The sequence below is a fragment of the Adelges cooleyi genome, unplaced genomic scaffold (genome assembly GCF_023614345.1).
Source record: "Adelges cooleyi isolate 19-005CV unplaced genomic scaffold, UGA_ACOO_1.1 ACOO_flye_CR_arks_rails_tigmint_CR_PRNA_574, whole genome shotgun sequence".
NCBI classification, from domain to species: Eukaryota; Metazoa; Arthropoda; class Insecta; order Hemiptera; family Adelgidae; genus Adelges; species Adelges cooleyi.
Window position 1 is genome coordinate 12,898,906 of NW_026096268.1, and position 20,168 is coordinate 12,919,073.

General features: G+C 33.0%; 2 protein-coding genes and 1 pseudogene across 2 annotated transcripts; all 3 read right to left on the reverse strand.

Annotated features, from left to right (window-relative positions):
* Positions 1-1,229: 1,229 nt before the first annotated feature.
* On the reverse strand, positions 1,230-6,809 carry LOC126843317 (uncharacterized; annotated as a pseudogene).
* Positions 6,810-9,306: 2,497 nt separating this feature from the next.
* Positions 9,307-11,831, reverse strand: LOC126843216 (gustatory receptor for sugar taste 43a-like). Its single transcript, XM_050580591.1, has 5 exons — positions 11,174-11,831; positions 10,371-10,657; positions 10,239-10,307; positions 10,001-10,090; positions 9,307-9,409 (listed from the first exon to the last, which is right to left on the reverse strand). The coding sequence occupies exons 1-5, from the start codon at positions 11,829-11,831 to the stop codon at positions 9,350-9,352; spliced, it is 1,164 nt and encodes a 387-aa protein (XP_050436548.1). The 3' UTR covers positions 9,307-9,349.
* Positions 11,832-14,734: 2,903 nt separating this feature from the next.
* Positions 14,735-16,008, reverse strand: LOC126843101 (gustatory receptor for sugar taste 43a-like). Its single transcript, XM_050580425.1, has 4 exons — positions 15,880-16,008; positions 15,753-15,821; positions 15,362-15,451; positions 14,735-14,958 (listed from the first exon to the last, which is right to left on the reverse strand). Exons 1-4 carry the CDS (start codon positions 15,958-15,960, stop codon positions 14,899-14,901), a joined length of 300 nt encoding a protein of 99 aa, XP_050436382.1. The 5' UTR covers positions 15,961-16,008; the 3' UTR covers positions 14,735-14,898.
* Positions 16,009-20,168: the final 4,160 nt, after the last annotated feature.

A 20,168-nucleotide genomic window follows, 5' to 3' on the forward strand; every position in this document is an offset into this window, starting at 1 on the left:
TCAAATCCCAATAGCAGTGCGTCGCGACGATACCGTGATGCGACAGCCGTGACGGACGATTCCTATTTGCCACGACACAAAATAGCTCACAAATCAATACACTTCTTGAAAAAAGGAAATGACTTAACCGTCTATTAAAATTGAACGATCCGGCCATGGCCGTCACTATGTCTAATAATGTTAAAGAAAACGCCATGGCACCTACCTTAATTAATTAATTATAAAGTAGTGTGCTGTCAATTTTTCGATATGAACCTAAAAAACTTGTATACTCATCAAAAGTTAGGCTCAGAAATAACACAAGGTTAGTACTAGTTCGAGTTTAACAAAATTGTAAATAAAATCAAAATTCCGGGTACCGCGTTGAATATTATTTTTCAAATTACAACTCTTTGAAAGCATATTACCGTTGAGCTTTTTCTTTAAATAGGCGCATGTCTCAATTTTTAGTAATTGCACTTGGAAATGTTAGTAATTGGACACTAAGCAGGACATCTATATCAAAGAAAATATGTATTAGATTATTCAATATCCAGTCTAACTTTTTAAGTTCGTTCACCCTCAAATCGAGCAATAATTGTAATAGTACATTTATATTAATCATGGAGATTAACAAAAGCGTTGTGGAAAAATATACCATTAGTTTTTTAGTAAACAAATTGATATAATATTGATAGAGCGGTTACAAAATATTTATACAATAAAAGTAAAAGGACAATGGCTTTAAATGGTGAGCTATTCGGTCATTAAACCAATGTAAGAAATTAGTATTGGGTTTTACATAAATCAAACATGAATAAGTCAAAACGAATTACTATAACATAATGTATTATATTTATGTATAATGTTTTCGTCTAAAAACTATATCAACACACATACTCTATATTTTTAAAATAATTGTATGACTAAAGATTTAATAATTTTACAATGCAAAACAATTAAAATTTGTCGGTCATTCCACGGCAAATGATTTTGGTTTTATACAAAAACACTACGTTTAGTGTACGAAATATTATTTACATTAAGTTTTAAAATATAAATTAATGAAAAAAAAACCACAAAATATGCATATTGCATTTTATAGTGCAGTGTAGGGTGAGGCGTTGAACAAATACTGCAACGTCAACCTTCTGTATAATATTATTTTGTTGTGATTAGTCTACTATATTTGTTTAGCTGATTTGACAAACGAAACAGTAAACTTAAAAACAATAATATTCATTCACGCGTCCATCACATCATGGTTAGTTATTATAATACAGTGCTCCCAATACCATACTTATTCATACAGAACCGTTCTATTGATCTAACCAATTCGAATGGCCCCAGTCGTAGGATGCAACTACACTTGTGACTTGGCCTCGTCACACTTAGGTAGGATGCAATAGCATATAGGTACTTGATAAACTGATATGGTCACGATTCTCTAAAAGTACTTTAATTGGAATGTATTAAAGTTATACTATATGTCCCATACACCTGTACCCTGAAGCCACTTACAAATTATAAACACATCAACAGTCGATACTAAAAAATACAGGATGTCAACCGCGTTTAAGTATGTGCAAGTATATTAAAAGTACATTCTAAATTATAATATAGAACAGTAAACATAATTTTTAACACTTTTGGTTATAAATAAAGCATACACGAATTAGGTTCGAGGAAACGTTAATGCAAACAGATAAATCGAGCTTCGTTTATTGGCCTTGAAGTTGTAGGAATATGACCAAATATGTCGTAACGATTCCCGCGACCTGGAAAAAGATGAAATTAAGTGATTCAATACTTAAGTCATAGCTTCTGTCGACTGATATTTTCTAAAAAAAAAAATACTTTCAAATACAAGGTTATTATTTGGGAGGTTCTTAATTTATAATTTTTTTCTTATTTGTGAATTGTGTCAGAAGAATATATTTGCAGAAGCATATATTTGTACAAATGTATACACATATATTTATATGTGTATACATGTATAAAACTAAAACGATATTATAAAATAGAGTGAAGTTGTGAAGCTTAATGAGGTTGTACTAATCCTTTTTGACAACCTAAAGATAATTTAAAGAAAACATTTTGGTATAAATAGTAAATGAAAAGACAGCTCAAATTTTTGTTTTAATCGGTTAAACCGTTATTTTTAATATTACAAAATAAAAAAAACGGTTTTTTACCATTTTTTTTGAGAATTTTCATTTCTAAAAACTTAAATTCTGTTCCGAACAAAACGTTAATATTAAAACATTTTTTAGGTTTTTTTTTTGTAACTTTTAAAGCCCTTTTGGCCTCTGGTAATATAAAATATTATTTTCTTTGTCCCAAATCAAAGCTAAAATATGGCTTTTTATGGCCTCACCGGTTGAAATGTGTTTTATTTCAACAAAACGCTGTAAACTGAAATGACCAAAAATATTTACCCCGTAGATTTTATCACTTTCAAACTGATCACTATATACCCAAGCCATAGAATCCAGACTAAAACTATTAGAATAAACGATTAATCGTGTAAAGTATCATACTCACTGTAACCACCAACGGCCTGTCAACGACGAACAGACTGTAAATGCTAAATTCCGGTTTATTGACCTCCATTTGTTGCACGTATGTTTCTATCTATATGTATAAAATAAAGGTAGGCACTATTACATAATGTAATAGGCTCTCTTTTTTTATAAGTGTGTGTTTTTTAAAAATGTATAATGCTTAACGTATTACAATATAAAACGTTGAACATAAAAAATCGATGTCGTGTGCTAATGTAAATATGTACATGTAATGTATGCAGTTAAAGGTACTGTGTATTGTAATATTAAAATTGTTACCTGTAAGTAGGTATGGTATAAATAATTGCATGTTCGTTAAAAAATTAAAAGGTACTACAAGACCCACAAAAATATCATTAACAATAGTCAATACTACTAATTACTATTTATATATATAATATATTTATATTCACTATGTATTATTTTAATACTGACTATTGTGGGTAAATTGTTGGTCGAGGTTTGACGAAAATTATTTTTTAATTGGTTTGAAAATAATTCGTGTGTGAATAATATTATTAAGTTTAAATAAATTATATAAATATGTTTGTGTTGTTAGACTTGTTACTACAACTAGTCTAACACATGGGAAATATGATTAAAACTGTGTATTTTTATATTCGATTCCTTGTCAATAATATTATGAACACCAACACAAATATTGACGATATTACAAATATTTTATTATTTGTTTTCCAATGAAATATTATTTAAACATTAAAAAAATTATATTATCACTGTGAGGATGTGTATTATATATTATTAACATCAACATAATATGTAACCAGTCAGAGATGTTTCATATAAAAACCCATAAATGTGTATTATAAAAATAAAATGTAACTAGCATGATAACATGATGTATAACCAGCCTTACGCTATACTCACGCTTGAATACCCCTCACGATACAGTTACCACAATATGTATACTTAACCTATATATTGTGGTCTTTATGGTCTATAGTCAAATAAAACCAAGCTATACATTATCGAGTATAGTATAGCAGCTGGGTTTTAGATAGGTATTATATTATAACAACACACCATACAAATGATTCTAACTATGATAGTTGACGTTTGATTACATGGAAATTATAACACATCCCAAAACAATATGTTTAATTCAGGCCACTCACACACAGCACTTTATATATTTAAATAATATTATTAAAATATACGTATTTTCCCCCACCAATTGTAGTAAAGGGGAATCCTAATCTTCCTGGGGAATAAAAAAATTGGAGATAGCTTGTTATTGTACTATAACACCTTCAGTTGTCATACAATTGAATAGTTGTATGGATATTATTCGATTGTCTACTAGATCAATATTGAGTAAGTTATAATTCTGACCAAAATACCTAAGCTTTATTGAATGAATCAAAATCCAGTTACAAACTATCTATTCAGAGCAAATAACAAACGTATCGCCATTTAAGATAGGCTAACCTATAATTAGATAGACATACCTACCTATTCCAGACCCAAGATTAAATTATCTGCGATACTCTTTGGCCTGCATCTTAAGAGTATATATTTAATGAACATTAATAGACATTTATTGTGTGTTTACCTACAATAGATATTACAATTTATAATAAAGTTCTACAGAAATAAAATGTATCAATTATATTTTTTTAAATCAGATTACAGTTTTAGAAACTTCGATAGATAACGAATTTCCTTGAAATATCGGACAACAGTTATTTCGCCCCTAATTAAACTATAATCTATTAAATGTAGTTATTTCAAACATATGTATTATGTACCTACATATATTGTACATATATATTTTCATCTGCGAAACAAGTCTAAAATCATACAAATTAATGGTCGGTTTAGTTGACAATTATTATTTCCATTAAATATGTTACGAGAAGATCATTATTTTGTTTTTTATAATTAATTGGGTCATTTTTAATAACATGTATTCACGTATTACTTGTTTAAACGATTACCTGAAATTTCAAAATGTCTATTAAAACTTCTATCATTTAGATAGTTGATATATTATTTTTGGTACTGTGTTAATAACTTTTCATTACCCGATATTTCTATCTTAAAGTTAGACGTCAATAGAAGTAAATATTAATTACAACGAATAATTAATTATTAATCAATCAATATTGTAATCCTGAAGTGACTTTCACTCGAAAATCTCTAAAACTTAATAGCATACAAAAGACGCATGTTTTAAGCAAATGATTATACTTTAGGACCTGTTGTAGACAAGTCAGTTTTATATTAAACCACGTATAGCTTAATTCATTGTTATTATTCATACAAGAACGGTCGATTTTAAAAAAATTTTTTATAAAATTTCATTGAAAATTATAAATGTTGTATTACAATAACTATTGTAACAATAGTTTTAACATTGAAAAACTACCAATTACTGCATTACATATTTTGATTTGACAGGAAATCAAACATTTGTAACACAAATGTTACAATATTGTTTTCCAAAAAAATATTATACCTACTTATCTATATTTTTTTTACCAGATCTCAATAATATATTGAATTTCTGCGTGAATGGTTGTGGTTGAATGTATTTTATGTTGTATTTTTTAAATTAATTCTGGTAATAATTGATTTTTTAGCGTTTGATTTACTATTTGCAAAATTAATAACATTTGTAATTCGGCATGGAAACTAATTATGACTGTTATATTGTATTATATGAACATGTAAATAAAAAATCTCTTTAGGAATAAGTGACGGGTACTTTATGATATCTCAAGACTAGATTATGAATAATTCAGTAAAACAATTACTAAACTGTGTTGTGAGTTAATTATATACATTTGGTGTTTTTTCTAATGTTTTCCTTAGCATGCATGTAATTTTTATTTTTATTTCCTTACTTTTATGATATCTATCAAGTCCATGTTCGTATCGAGGAAACTTCCGAGCAATATCTTTGTCTTGATCACCTGTACATCGGTCAAACCAAAAAAATAAAACAATATCAAGATTGTTTTATTTTTCACGAGTACAATTATAAATATTTGAAGGACATTTTGTATTTATATGGTTACCTCGTCGTTGAGTAGAGAGCATGGAAATATGATCAAGCACATCCTCAGGATGATACCGACGAACCATAACGTGCGCTGAACGATGTGCGGGACAACGTCGATTTCTTCGAACAGTATGGCTATAGCCAACTGGTACGGTGTCGTTATTAAGAAATACAAACCGGAAACAAAGTACACGAACAACCGGAATTTGAAAAGACCGTTGACTCTGGTTAAGTTTTGCGTTATAGACCAATGGATGTCCGACCAATACTTTACCATGGTCAGCAACTTCACTTTGTCCAAAACTGAAAAATATTCTCACTACAATTTACCATTTATTTGCAATCTATATTTGTTCTCATACAGCTAATACAGCAAAGAACAGACTCTAGTTGACGCCCTTTAAAACTCCAACATAATTTCGTTAACAATTTAAACGTTACTTAAGGGTCACCAGATATGTCATAGATTAAGTAGAATTACATTATAAGATGTACTCGTTGGTAAAAACAATATAAAACAACGTTAATATCCGTCTCATCTCACCACTTATGACAGTCGCGTTTGTTTGGGGTATGTCACAGAACATGTTTGCCGCGCGGTCCACGTTCAACGCGTTGCGGGCAATCGTGATGCGGTCGTTGAGCATTCGGTAACATTCGGTCAATCCGGCGACGGTGACAGCGAACTGCAAGTGACCGGTCAGCAAATTGTAGTGTCCCCAGACGTATGCGACCAGCCACTTCCAGGACAAAGAGCCTGTCAGGGACGCGTCGAATACAATGGCGGTGGCCATGAACAGGTACACCGTCCAGCAGCAAGCGTCTAGCCCCCAGGACGGCCGTACGGTGACGTCGCGGCTGACACCGGTCAGCTCGCGGACGAGCGCCACGTGTCAGTCGAACACCCGTCGGTGTTCTTTACGGCACATGGCCGTACTCCAAAAGGTGCCAGTGGACGCTACGAACAGCAGAGCCATGGTCGTTTCCCAGATGGTCTTGTACCGGTTGTTGGTGTCCGTCGGCGACACGTTGAAATACGCGTGCCAAGACCGTCTGGACACGAAGTCCAAAGCGCATACAATTGTGTACGCACCGTAAACGGCCAACGTGTACAAGATGGCTCTTCTGGACAACGCGATGCTGGACGCCCGGTCGTTGTCCGTGGAAAACGAACCCAGGCCGGTTAGCCGCCATAAAAAAATTATAAATTTTGAAACGGAATGCATGTTTGCAAACTACTGCTGATAATTATTTTTCGTTTGGTATTTTATTTCGCAGCTAACAAAATAATTAGATAACGAACAATACATACATGGACGACTTCTACAACGATACTTATGCAAATGTGTATAATGTACTTAGAGAAGCATATTATATTATCAGTTCCGACCGTGACAGCAGGCAAATAAGTAATAATAGTGAGCGGTTTAACATATCTGGACATTGCATTACGCCCATGTATCCGTCAATCAGTGTACGGTCTACCAATACATTAAGAAATGTCTATAAAATAAAGCCATAATCTACGTTACACAAAATAAAAATAGTCTTCGACATTGTTTGAATTAAAGCTGACACATTTTTGAATTTCCAAAACCAATAGTTATCTTTATTAATATAGTATTACCTATTCAATACGTTGGCCTATCGTCTAATCTATTGCGAGTCTAAACCCAAATATAAAATAACAAGAAGTAACAAATTAATTTGTTTTACATGAAAATGTTTTGACCCATACCATTTGTATACTTTTAAGTTCATATTTGTTGGTGTTAGTGTTAAGTGATTGTCGCTTAGTTGACGAAAAATTTAACAATTATTATGCAACTTGACGTCACGATCATTGGATAACAGTCGAAATTTTTGTTGATATTACTTTTGACTAAATTAAAAAGTTCACTGTCAATACTATATAGATTTTAGCGAATGCCTAATTAGATGTTGGATGCCGACCAATCACGGCCAGCATGCATGGCAATACCGTCAGCGTGTAATTCACGCTACCGATTACCGCCACTGATACGCTCTTGAATCTTGAACCCAACACAACAAACGCAATGAGTTCAGCCCCCAACTACCAGTAGCAGCCGATTACCAGCGCGACCGCCGCGAGCACGTTGAACGCATAATGCTTGACGTTGAACTCGGCACCGGTTGATCCGACAAACCGCACAAGGTAGATCAAAGCGCTCCTCACCAGTCTCGCCAGCGATTTTTTGAAGAACAGTCAGCGTTTGTTTCGGGTTATCCAGTTCGGCCAAATTGTTCATATTATACCCAAAACTGGTATACATTTGCGATGTAATTTGACTGTGGTATAAAATTATATTATACAACACCTCCGCGGTCGTTTTTGTCATAACACAGCTGTCAGCAATGCCTAAGTACATTACACTTGTTGGCTGTGTGTCGATGTCCTTTGTATACATGTCGTGTCCGATCGCTTTTTAGTTACATTTTTTTTTTAACAATTGATTCTTTTGATCGGTTAAAATAAATTATGAAAAGGTCGATGACATAGTTTTGACATATTTTTGATCGCAGAAATAAATAAATTCTTGAATATGTATGTTTTTTTTTGTGACAAAAAAAACACACAACAGTGTCTTTAGTTCACATAAAGGTGTATAATACGTTGTACGGTATGTTATAAGATATTTACAAACGTATACACGGTAAGAGAAAAATAATCGCGTTATTAAAAAAGTTATTTATGATAATATTATGTCGTATTATATTTTACGGTGTCGGGTTTTCTATGATTTTTTTACTATAAAAACAATCATTGTCAATTTTAGTATTATAAAATAAGTTTCGACCAATATAATATCAAGCGTTAAAGTCTTGGTAAAAACAAAGTTACAAAACTAAGAAAAGTGAATGAATTTAAGAATACCAAACGAAAAATTGATAAACCGAAAACAATAACGGGTATGCGGATACTAAATGTGTAAAATTGAGCACTCTTTCTTAAAACCTAGTATTAAATACCATGCATAAACCAGGGCGATGGCTTTTTGGCAGAGGAATGAAAATAAAAAAGTGATTAAGTAAAGGGATTGTTGAAAAAAATGTGATGTTAAGGTATAAACATATAAAATTTGTATGCAAAGTTTCAAGAAAAAACGACAGTATTTGTAGTACAGCATCTATACATTTTGGACTCGCTCATCTTTTTTTTTTTAAAACGAAATTAGCAAAAGTATCTAAAATTCTATAAACCTAAGCCAGATAATATTCAAATTCTTATTTATAGAGACCATGACCATTTCATTAAAACAACATAACTCATGAACGTTCTCATTTACATTACTTAAACGTTTTCCCATGTTTTCTTTTTTTATAAAATTATAAAAATAAATCATTTAATACAACGTTATGTTATTATAATATCCGTCACATCCATGTCTGACCGGGCGTATATCACAAAACATGTTTGCCACGCCGTCGACGGTTTAACATGCGCTGGGCGACCGTGACAACCATTCTCCAACGACTGGGCGATAACCCAAAAATACCAGTTTTAGACTTGTGTCACTTTAGAAATACGTGTGCGGTATATTTGTTGTCAATATTAAATACCTTAAAGGTTTGAGGACATAAAACAATATTTTAAGATCAATTTTCAGTATTTTATTTCATAGTCAAAACAATTAACCAGTTAGAAAAGAAAAAATACATATTCAAAGGACTTTTACAGCGACAGTAATTATAGGTATAATATTATATTATAATACATTCTATTAGGCGAACGGTTTTACATTATGTATGAGGCGTGAGTTTATGCAGAGTTTTTAAATTGAATTAAAATCGATAGATACGTTATTGCAGTTCCGACTATCTGAAATCAACCAAAACGTTACATTCGTGTAATTTTCATATTTTCATAATATTTTTTATCATATTATATTAACTTAGTTATAATTTTGAAAAAAACAATTTTTAGGTAGGAAGGAAGTATGTTTAATAGACATGTTATGTAAATATAATAGAGTGAGGAAAGCCAACAAGGTGATGGTTTAGTATGTAGTCATTTTAGTACAGCATTTGTGATGTGTGTGTAGAAGATGTAACTGCTCATGATAAGTGGATGTTGTAGAGTAGAGAGGCAACCCTCAAATAAATTAATAGATTATAGAATAGGCGAAAAAGAGAAATTAACTAAAGTTTGAAGGTTGAAATAAAAACCAACCATAAATAAATAGAAGAGTAAGGATTTTTAATTTGATTTCTAATCTGCTACCTGTAAACAACTACCTATTGTCAATCATACTGACTCAAAAAGTAATATTTATGTAAATTGGAAATTTCGATGTAAGATAATAGAGCTTGTATTATATTTTGTTTTTTTTTATCTAATTATATTAATTATATACTAGGATGGTTCTTAGCTCATTAATTGCAAAAAAATATTTTATTTATTTATTATTACCGTAGTAATCGTAGATCTATGCAAGCTCATAACTCCACAAGCAGAAAAATTGATTATTTCTTTGTGTGACTGAAGAACAAACATTTCCAGCTGAAAACATATCATTTATAAAAGAACTTTAAATGATAGTAATTTATGTAGTCAATTTGGAATGATGAAACGAATCCCGAGTGAAGAACATCATAACATAAGATGTGTTTGTATATATTATTATTATTATAAAAATCACTGAGCTTACCTGTTTCATGTCGTCTTGTTCCAAGGACATTGATAAATGTTTACATATGATCACGGCAGTTCGTTCAGCCTATTAAAAAAAATTAATTAAATTAATTGTGTAAAAAAAAAATACAGCTATTCGGTTACGTGCCTTTTTAGTGGCGTACGAAGGAGGTAATACTATCAAAAGCAGATGAGATATATGTATTAAAACCCAAATGACTTGTATGCATTTGAAGTAAATATCGGTGTTGGCGTTTGCCTCGGCCGGAAAGAACAACTCGACGAGCATTAAGTTGGACGTCACTATAAGATGCACGCAGTTGCAAAATAATGTTACGAACAACTGCCAGCCGAACTTGTCATTGACCATTTTGATGCAACTGCAAAGGCTATCGTGGAGTTCTTGGAGTTTAGCAATAGACACTGTATTGATGTCTAAGAAAGAACGCAACATTAATAACTATAATAAATTAAACCGTGTCATCACTTAACCTAAATATACCGCTGACTTGTAAATCATTTGTATATTATTATTCAAATTAAGTTACTCATTCCTGTATAAGTATGATTAAGAATGATAAACTCCTCAAGGATGTCTTTTGGAGGTCCAACGATCGTCCTAAAAATTGTCCGGTCCTGAACTCCCTTTACAAGCATCAGCAGGTCATTTTCTTACTTTTTAATTTGAAATTTTCTTACTCGTAATTTGAAATACCTAAACGGGATTTCTAGTTGATTCTGACGTGTGTCTTATTTTGGAAGGTAAATAAATTCTATAGGTTTCACGGTTTCGTTATCGGTGCCTAAAGGGATACTGCCAGAATTTTTTGCGCTTGTGGGATTCTTGGGTTACTATAGTCATTACTGACTCTCGCACATTGCCTTCCATTCCGACGTTTTTACACGGCATTCGCGGTGTCCCGAGAGCTGTTTTCCAACTGTAATACTTACCGGTATAATTGTTGACGAAAACCATTGGCTGGCGTGTGGGGTTCATCTGTTTTTTCGTCGCGTTTTTTATGCATTCCCTTAGCTTGTACTCGATCTGACTGTTGATCCGGTGGAACCTCTGGCCTATGCACCACGTGATTTGTGCGTACAACAACAATGACGCCACGCTAATGTGCTCGTACACGTAGAACACCCAGTAGGCGGTGATGGGCTGGTCGATCCGGTACCAGGCGTATGCGTCGAGTATGTACAACGCCGTGTTGCACGTCAGCAGCATGACCCCGAACCGGACGATCGGCTGGTCGGGAAGGCTTCCCAGCGCTTTATCCACCCGGCGCAGCCGCCTCTCGATCTCCAGCATTGTCTCGTGGCGTCCCGCCGAACCGCACACGGCCAACACGCACAACATTGCCATCAACACGGTCTGCAAGACGGTCACCACCGTGGTCGTGGTGCTCTTGATGCGCAACGTCCGGCCGAAAGTCACGTCCGAGATGACGGCCCAGACGCTTTGGCCGACGAACACGGTCAGCATGATCAAGTTGAACATGTAAAAGCACCGGCTAAACCGGTATGTGTCGGCCGCTCGGTGCTTGACCACCGGACATATGAACGAGAACCGCCACAGCGCCAACAAAAACTTGGACAACCCGTACATGCTCAGTGCCAAGCGAGTAGCGTCGTAGCAAGTAGGTAGTGAAACTCGAGCTCGTGCCCCTGTGTGACAGTGTGCTGTACTGACAACGTAGGTACAATACCGAAAATCAGTAACTACGCATTTTAAAGAATACAACACAAAAAAGGTAGAACAAAAGGACGTTGGAGACTTGCGTTAATATATTAATAATAAATTAAGACTGCGGTTTTTTTTTATTATGAAAAATAAAAACGACACCATATAATAGAATATAATATCGTACAATAACGTGTAACAAAAAAAAAAAAAATGTTTAAAGTTTCTGGTTTTTATAGCAATGTGATCAACGTGAATACAAAAATAATAAACACAGGGTTGAAATTGACAAATTAATAGTAATACAACCCTGTTTTGATTAACAAAAGCACGATGGTAAAAATATAAGAATGAGAGTTAACACATTGGAGACTAAGAAAAAGAATCATTCACCACTGGAGGTAATGAAATTAAAAAGAAATTATTAACATTCATGTCTTATTCATGTATTATATGTATATCACTATTACATAAATAGTCAATCGGCTACGTTCAAAAACTGTTTTACAATTAAATAGAGAAATCAGCTGATATGTAATGACAGTTCCGATCGCTTGAAAGTCAATCACATTTTTTTAAATTCAAACCCAAAGATTTAACTTGTAATTATCTGAAAATTTTGAAAGTAAACTTTTCAACAAAATACTATTTACACACCACAGCAAATGAAGATCTTTGTAATTTTATGATTCCACTAATGGAAAAATGTGCTAATAGAAATGTCTGCTAAAACTTTTTATTTATTTCACTTTTTTACTAAATGTGACCGAAAACTTTAACCACTGTGTACTGTATACATGTCACGTATACAGTACCCTGTACCTTATACCTGCTACACATAGTGATACCAATAATGGTAATATCAACACGTCAGAAAATAGGTGATTAATGGTATTTTTCAATTAATTATTTCTCTGTGTCAAGTGCGTTATTTTTTGTTATAATATCGGCAAATATTAAAGGGAATACGATTAACCGTGGGTATATTTTACTAATTCATACAAATATTCTATATTAACCATGCATATGCCGTATATATCTCAAATAATATGATACGGTTAAGGTACTACATATTGTAGTTTATTAACGTTTTCTATGTTAATCAAATGCAAAAATGAAAAACCACGAAGAAGTGCTGAGAGTTAAGCTCTTAAAATCTGGAATTTTAGGGATTTCTTATTGGAATCGGTTAAAACCGATTAAAAGGATAAGCCATAGGAAAAACGAAAAAACCTAAAATTTGTCTAAAATATAATTGAAAGTTTGAAGTTTGTACATTTTCGATCACCTTGTCCACATAATTTATAACTCTTCTGTGGTTGTTCTTTTTACAAGACTGACGGGTGCTGCTAAACTATACTGGCACGCGGTACACCACCGCGCTCTATACAAGTGTCCTATACGCATTTTTTTTTAAACGTATCTTTGTTCTAAGAATAGATTCTATGATGGAAATAATAAAAATAATAATTGGTAAGCTTGACATTTCGTTTTAGCCTTGTCATCATTTTATTGATTGTAGTAACAACAAAATTGTTACAATTTTAGCATCAATACGGAGATTAGAAGGTATGGTTTTTAAAATGATGAAATTTTATCAGGGAACATGCTTTAGCCTTGGCCCTCCAATCCGAAAACGACACTAAATTGCGATACTAAAGTAGCGCAATAACTAAGCAACAAGATTATTATGAATTTGTTGATGCATTCATGGATTGAAATATCATGCGGATGAGTTTCAGATTTATTCATGTCACTGGTTTTAAGCCCATGTTTCGGACCCTCAGCTGCCGTGGTCATACCCAAATCTTTAGATCAAATACCGTACTATAAATGGCCAAAAACTAAAAAAGTTCATCTCACAATTTTCACCGCCACAAATATACATTGTAAACCGCGATTAAGGTATACCTAATAAGTTTTGATCAGAAATTGGTAATTAAATTTAATCCAAGTACACTGAACTTCACAGTGTTCTGTTAATGATTCGAACAGTGACGAATAGATTAAATGTAAATACATTTTTAGCGATATAAGGACCACAAGGAAGATCTAAAACATAATGAGATGCATGATAAAAGAAAAAAATGAGTTTTTACGTTTCGGAAATATTTTGTACTAATTTCGTTAAGAATAAACACACACTATGCTATTACAGCCTGGTCATCTGCTGCCAAGACGGGCTGTATCACTGTGTTATGTCTTACCGCAGCTTACAACGTGTAAGAGAGTATAAGAAAAGCTCATTTATTATAATAATTGCCATTGGTTATTATGTATAACTCATTAGATCCATCTGCACCTACCATCATAATTAACGCTGATTTAGACCAGAGCATAGGTATTGGTGGCTTTGCTTTCATACTAACCGGCCAGAGACGGAAGTACAGCATTACCAAAACCCATTATGTTTCACTTCAATTGCGCATCTCATAACACACACAGTCTTTTTTTAAATCTCTCGCATGTGCCTTAACCACTATTTTTCATGTTTTTTGTCTTTATATAATCAGCTGTTTGAAATACCGCTTGCCGTATATTTGTGTAAAATAAGATAATTTGTATTTGTTTTTAAATATAAATACTTAAAGTGCCAGTTTGAAATAACAATTATCGAAGCTTACAAATAGACATTAATCGCAGGTAGGTATATACACATTTTTAGGTAATTTACGGTAATTCATATATATTATGTACAGGTGTTACTTGTATAATGTCCTATATTGTTTTTTGCTTTAAACAGAGCCAGCGCGTTTGAGGGCGAGGGATAGATAGTGCGTTTATGTTCGGGATCTCACGCTTTAAAGAATTGCAACTAACTGTGTTGATAATTTTTTTGTAACATGCTTCCCCTCCCCAATTAATTAAACCATAAATCTTGTCTTAAGCTACGCAAAATGTAACGCCGGCCCCAATTTAAAAATAAAAATAAAATACAGTAAGTATGTGTATAAGTAATATATTTTGTATTGATCTTCATCCGGCGAAGCCTTCATGAAGGGTTTTGAAATTGAACTAAAACCATCAAATATGTAATAGTCGTTCCGATCACCTGAAAATAAATCAAACTTGTTTTACTACACATTTATCAAAATAGCTAAAATATCCATCTAGTTTCAATATATTTTATTTTCGCATTAGCGTTAGTTTTCAAGAAGATGCGTCGAGCAGAATAAAGTGTGGTAGAATTTCGCGGAAACAGTCAACACAGGTGCTTAGCAACAGAAAAGCGCCTCTTAAGAATAAAATGTTAAAAAACTGTAGTTAAGACAAGCATAATTTTTTTGAATGTTTTATTATGAGATATTTGAAGAGAGAATTTTGCGGGCTGACTCTATTTCCATAAAACAAGATAAATAAAAAGAACATTATAATAAAAGCATAAATTTAATATTTTCGCTGTGTAAATTTGAAATAAAAACTAAATATGTATTTTATTTTTGAATTTATATTACCCTCGTTATAAAAGAGGTTTGCAACCGCATTACTCCACAAATAGAAAAGCTTATCTTAAACTTGTGCAGTTGAAGGACAAATATTTCCAACTGAAATACATAATATTAAAATGAGGAAGTAGCATAAGTACTCTTTATTAAAACAAAATAATTAGATATTGATCAGAATCAAGCTTAATATACATTGATATTTACAATGATATAGACTTTTGTTATAGTCGTAATCAATTTATAATAATTCATAAATTAGTCACTTTGAATAATCGTATCCCACGAAGAATTAATCAAAATTTAGGAAATAACACTACTTAACGAAAAATTCTTAATTGGTGGTTCAAATTTAGCACAAAATACGTAATCTGCCTTATGAGCTTCTTAATAAATACCTGACCTGTTTTGTGTCGTCTGGTGTGAGGTCTATGTCTAAGTATTCACATATAATTACAGGTGTTTTTTCGGCCTGTAAAAATTAAAACGAAAGTTATTTAGATATTGCGGAATTATTTGACATTTTATACTTTCAAGGCCGCAAGAGACGGGGGCATGACCATTAAAAATAAATAACACAGTTGAGACAATATCCAAGCAAAATAAAGCATTATTAAGTAGGCGTCGACAGGCTCCGAAACTGTTGAATAGAATATTTTCACTAGTACATTATTCGCGACGAAGATAAGATTTATGATAATCTGCAACAAACTCATAAAGAGTTGCAATCCGTACTGATCGTTAGTCATTCTGACGGCACAGCAAAGATTCCAATAAAGTTCTTGAAATTTCGTAAAAGGAAAATATTTTACGTCTGAAATTTTAAAACATAATCATTTTAATAACCAAAAAGATAAAAAATATCCAGCGAGATTTTTTTTAAATGATCCATTCCATATCTTATAGGTTTTAATCAGTTATTGAATTTAATTTTCCGTACTGAAGTGGAGAGTAGTACTATTTTTGTCTATGTACATTACTCAACAGCACTTCCCATGCCATCCTAACTCGTTTTTGATAAAACTGAGATAATTAAACTGAGATAATTTTTAAAAACTCTATAAGTTTTGGTAGAATAAATAAAAGAAGTAATGCGAAGTGGTTTCTTTCCCGGATCCTCGGCAAAAAAAAAGGTAGAATAAACAGAAATATAATAATATTAAATAATAACTAGAAGCCAGCGTGTACCTCCAATATATCCAACATATTTAATGGTGGCAATTGATTTTGAAAAATGACAATATTAAATGACAAATGTGTAATAAAAATAATAGGGTCAATAGGGTTTCTAGTACTAACTTTATAGTGGTATAATTGCTTTAATATGGCCTTAACCTTCCTATCAGTTTTCACTTTTCATACATTCAAAACCGTCGCAAAGTTTCACTTTTAAAAATTATTTTTGTTTTACAATATAATAATATAACACAGTTCCGTACAGAACCGTGTCCATACAAATAAATATTATCACATAACGTTTGGTTACATGTAAGTCACTTAAAATGATCCCAAGATTGGCCTGAGATAGTAGATACGTCGTTACAACAAATAAAATCTCCATCGAAGAACTAATAAAAATAAATAATATTACAACTCACCTCTACGACAGGCGTTGGAGCAAATTATTAAATCAGATAGTCTTTGGTATTTGCGGATTACGAATTCCGTGCATTTTGTCGCCGACAACCGTTCGAGCTTAGCCTCCAACTCGCGGTTAACGGTATCAAACCGATGACCGATACACCATGCGCTCTGTGCGTACATGGCCACGGCCATCAGATTTATATGGTGAAACGCGTAGATCACGCAATAACTTCGGTTGCTCGGATCGACTGACAACCAGAAATTGCAATCGAAGGCGTACAGCAGCGTATGGAAAACGACAAGCAATGAAGTGCACCACTCGACGCGTCTGTCGGCCGCTACGCCGTCGAGTGCCCTGTCCACGCGGTCCAGGACTCGCTGGATGTCCATCAACGTGGCGTGCCGGGATGGCGACCCGAACACGGCCATCGTGCACGGTAATGTCATCAGGGTAAAATTCAGGGCCGCGACCACTGCTTGTGGGGCGTTCTTGAAGCGCGTCGAATGACCCATCCAAAATGCGTTCAGTTCGCCCAGCAACGACCAGTAGCCGATGATCAACATTACAGTCAGGGCGAGCACGTTGAACGCATACAGTTTCGGACTGAACTCCACCCCGGCGAACCGCACCGGATAGATCAAAGCGGTCTTTGTCAGTCTCGTTAACAATTTAGAAAGAACAGACCACCGTTTTGGATTTTCCATATTGTTGAACCACAACACACTGATATTACGTTTTCCCCATACGGAAACTCTCTCGCTACACCCAAATTGTTGTCTGGATGTTTTTACACATTCTAACAATAGATTATTGCGGAAAAACTAACTATAAAAGGACTGACATCTCACATCACATACCCTTGACATATTATTGTTTAGAATATTATATGTGACATGCATATAATGTTCATGCGTGCAAAATATACATTTTTTTCTTCTTATAATACCAGGAAAAAACATTACAACAATTTTATCGTTCTATAGTTCGTCATTCAATCCTTTATTTTTTATTTATAGATAACCATTAATGTTTATGAATATAGGTTTAAAACGTATTATCCTACGACATTGCATTATACTTAGTAGAGTGATTTCACAATTAGAGTTACACAATTGGGCTTGACGCGTTAAAGGCATGGTAAGTAAGGGAGGTCCAGTGTTCACAGATACAAATACAATTATCGATAAAAGCATTGTACCTAATGACAATTTTGTGCTTAAAAATTAATTTTTAGTATAAGGTTAGACACGATTAGGATTAATCGTCTTTCCTTAAAAATGTTGGGCATAGTTACCCATACATCTTAATTAACAATACAATAAAAACATTTTCATTATTGTTAATTGTTGACTGTTGATTCACTCACACGTAGCAATAGTTTTATTCTAGATCTACCTTCGGTCTAATTTTCAGACCTAAATCCCTAAAACTTTACATAAAAAAGTATAATAAAAAAAATATGTCTATCCCTTCTAAGGGAAAGGATTTATGATATTTTTTTTAGTTTATCAATGTTTATTAGTAGTACTATGTCTTAAAAGTATTCTATACAAAGAAATATTTAAAACTGATTATAGTTTATGAAAATATTTATAAAGATATTATATGACTTGTTTCTTGAACATTTCCTTAAATCCTTTTTGTAAAACTACTATAGGAATCGGAATCTCTTATTCAACTATTAGATATACCAAAAATAAACATAATTAGAAATAATATTTTTTATGAGAATAACAACAAAAACGTATATGTTGATAACAATATAACCAGTTGAGAAAGTTGTATTCAGTGCAAATAATTGAAAATATAGGTAATTTTATTACGGAAATCCTACAAAAAAATATTAAAGAAATACAGAGTTTATTAGCCAATCACTAAATATTTAATACATAAATACTTAATACTAATTATAATGCGGTTAGCTCCAATAAGGTCTAGATCGCTTGATTGTAGATTGATATAGTGAAAACCCGTAGACTAAAAAAAAACTTTTGTTGTCCGGTTCGATTGAAATCCACATACAGTAGTCGGCTACGAACAGCAGCGTGTGTTGGACAACAAGACAGAAAGTACACCATTCTTATCATATTACACGTCTTGTCCACACGATCCAACATCCACTCGATGTCCAATATCGTTGTGTGTCTGGACGCCGACCCAATCACGGCCAGCATGCATGGTAATACCATTAGCGTGTAATTCACGCTACCTATTACCGCCACTGATATGCTCTTGAATCGCCCAACACAATAAACGCAATGAGTTCAGCCCCCAACGACCAGTAGCAGCCGATTACCAGTGCGACCACCACGAACACGTTGAACACATTATGCTTGACGTTGAACTCGGTGCCGGTTGATCCGTCAAACTGCACAAGGTAGATCAAAGCGCTTCTCGCCAGTCTCGCCATCGATTTTGGAATAACAGTCAGCATATGTTTCGGGTTATCCAGTTCGGCCAAATTGTTCATATTATACCCAAAACTGGTATACATTTGCAATATAATCTGATTGTAGCATAAAATTACACACCTATATCAACACCCCGTGGTCGTTTTTGTCATAACACTGTCAGCAATACATACATTACATTTCTTGGCTGTGCGTTGGTGTTCTTTGTATACATGTCGTGTCCTATTGCTTTTTAGCTTATACTTTTTTTATATTATACATATTATTTGTTCATACAAATAATATGTATAATACGTCTATAATTAAAATATGCAAACATTAAAGGTAACATTTAAAAAAATGTATACAGAAAATAACCGAAGCTGTATGGCAAAAAGCTCCCACAGGATTTGGAATGTGTTCCGGCTAAAATTTATTTTTTTTTCTCTACACCGTTTAATTTTATGTTTTTTAGTTAGTCATTTTATTCGAAAATGGTGTATTGAGTAAAATTATATTAACAATAAATTCGCTATAGTATTTTTTGATTTAGTTTTACAACACTTACAATTAAACATCCCGCTCCGTATGCCTTTCAAATATTGTATAACCTATTTTTGTTTATACTTTTTAATAATAAATTAAAAAATATTTATGTATGAATTATGGAACTGCTCATAGTTTTGTTATATTTTAATGTTAACAATACCGAGAAATATTTTGTTCTTTATTTAAGGTGTAAACATTTTATGATATTACGTACTCGGTTTTTCCAGGTAGTTTGGAATTTTAAACGAATAACTTCAAATATTACTTACAATATTAAAATTCACAGAATACCCAT

What these genes read in the sequence shown, in the direction of transcription:
- LOC126843216 (XM_050580591.1), bottom strand. Translation starts at nt 11,831, where the DNA reads ATGTACGGGTTGTCCAAGTTTTTGTTGGCGCTGTGGCGGTTCTCGTTC. An exon ending in AACAAGACGACATGAAACAG is followed by an intron (nt 10,091 to 10,238) that starts GTAAGCTCAGTG and finishes ATATGTTTTCAG; the next exon opens with CTGGAAATGTTTGTTCTTCA. An exon ending in ATAGATCTACGATTACTACG is followed by an intron (nt 9,410 to 10,000) that starts GTAATAATAAAT and finishes GGTTGATTTCAG; the next exon opens with ATAGTCGGAACTGCAATAAC.
- LOC126843101 (XM_050580425.1), bottom strand. Translation starts at nt 15,960, where the DNA reads ATGCTTTATTTTGCTTGGATATTGTCTCAACTGTGTTATTTATTTTTA. An exon ending in CGTCTCTTGCGGCCTTGAAA is followed by an intron (nt 15,822 to 15,879) that starts GTATAAAATGTC and finishes TAATTTTTACAG; the next exon opens with GCCGAAAAAACACCTGTAAT. An exon ending in AAACCTCTTTTATAACGAGG is followed by an intron (nt 14,959 to 15,361) that starts GTAATATAAATT and finishes ATTTATTTTCAG; the next exon opens with GTGATCGGAACGACTATTAC.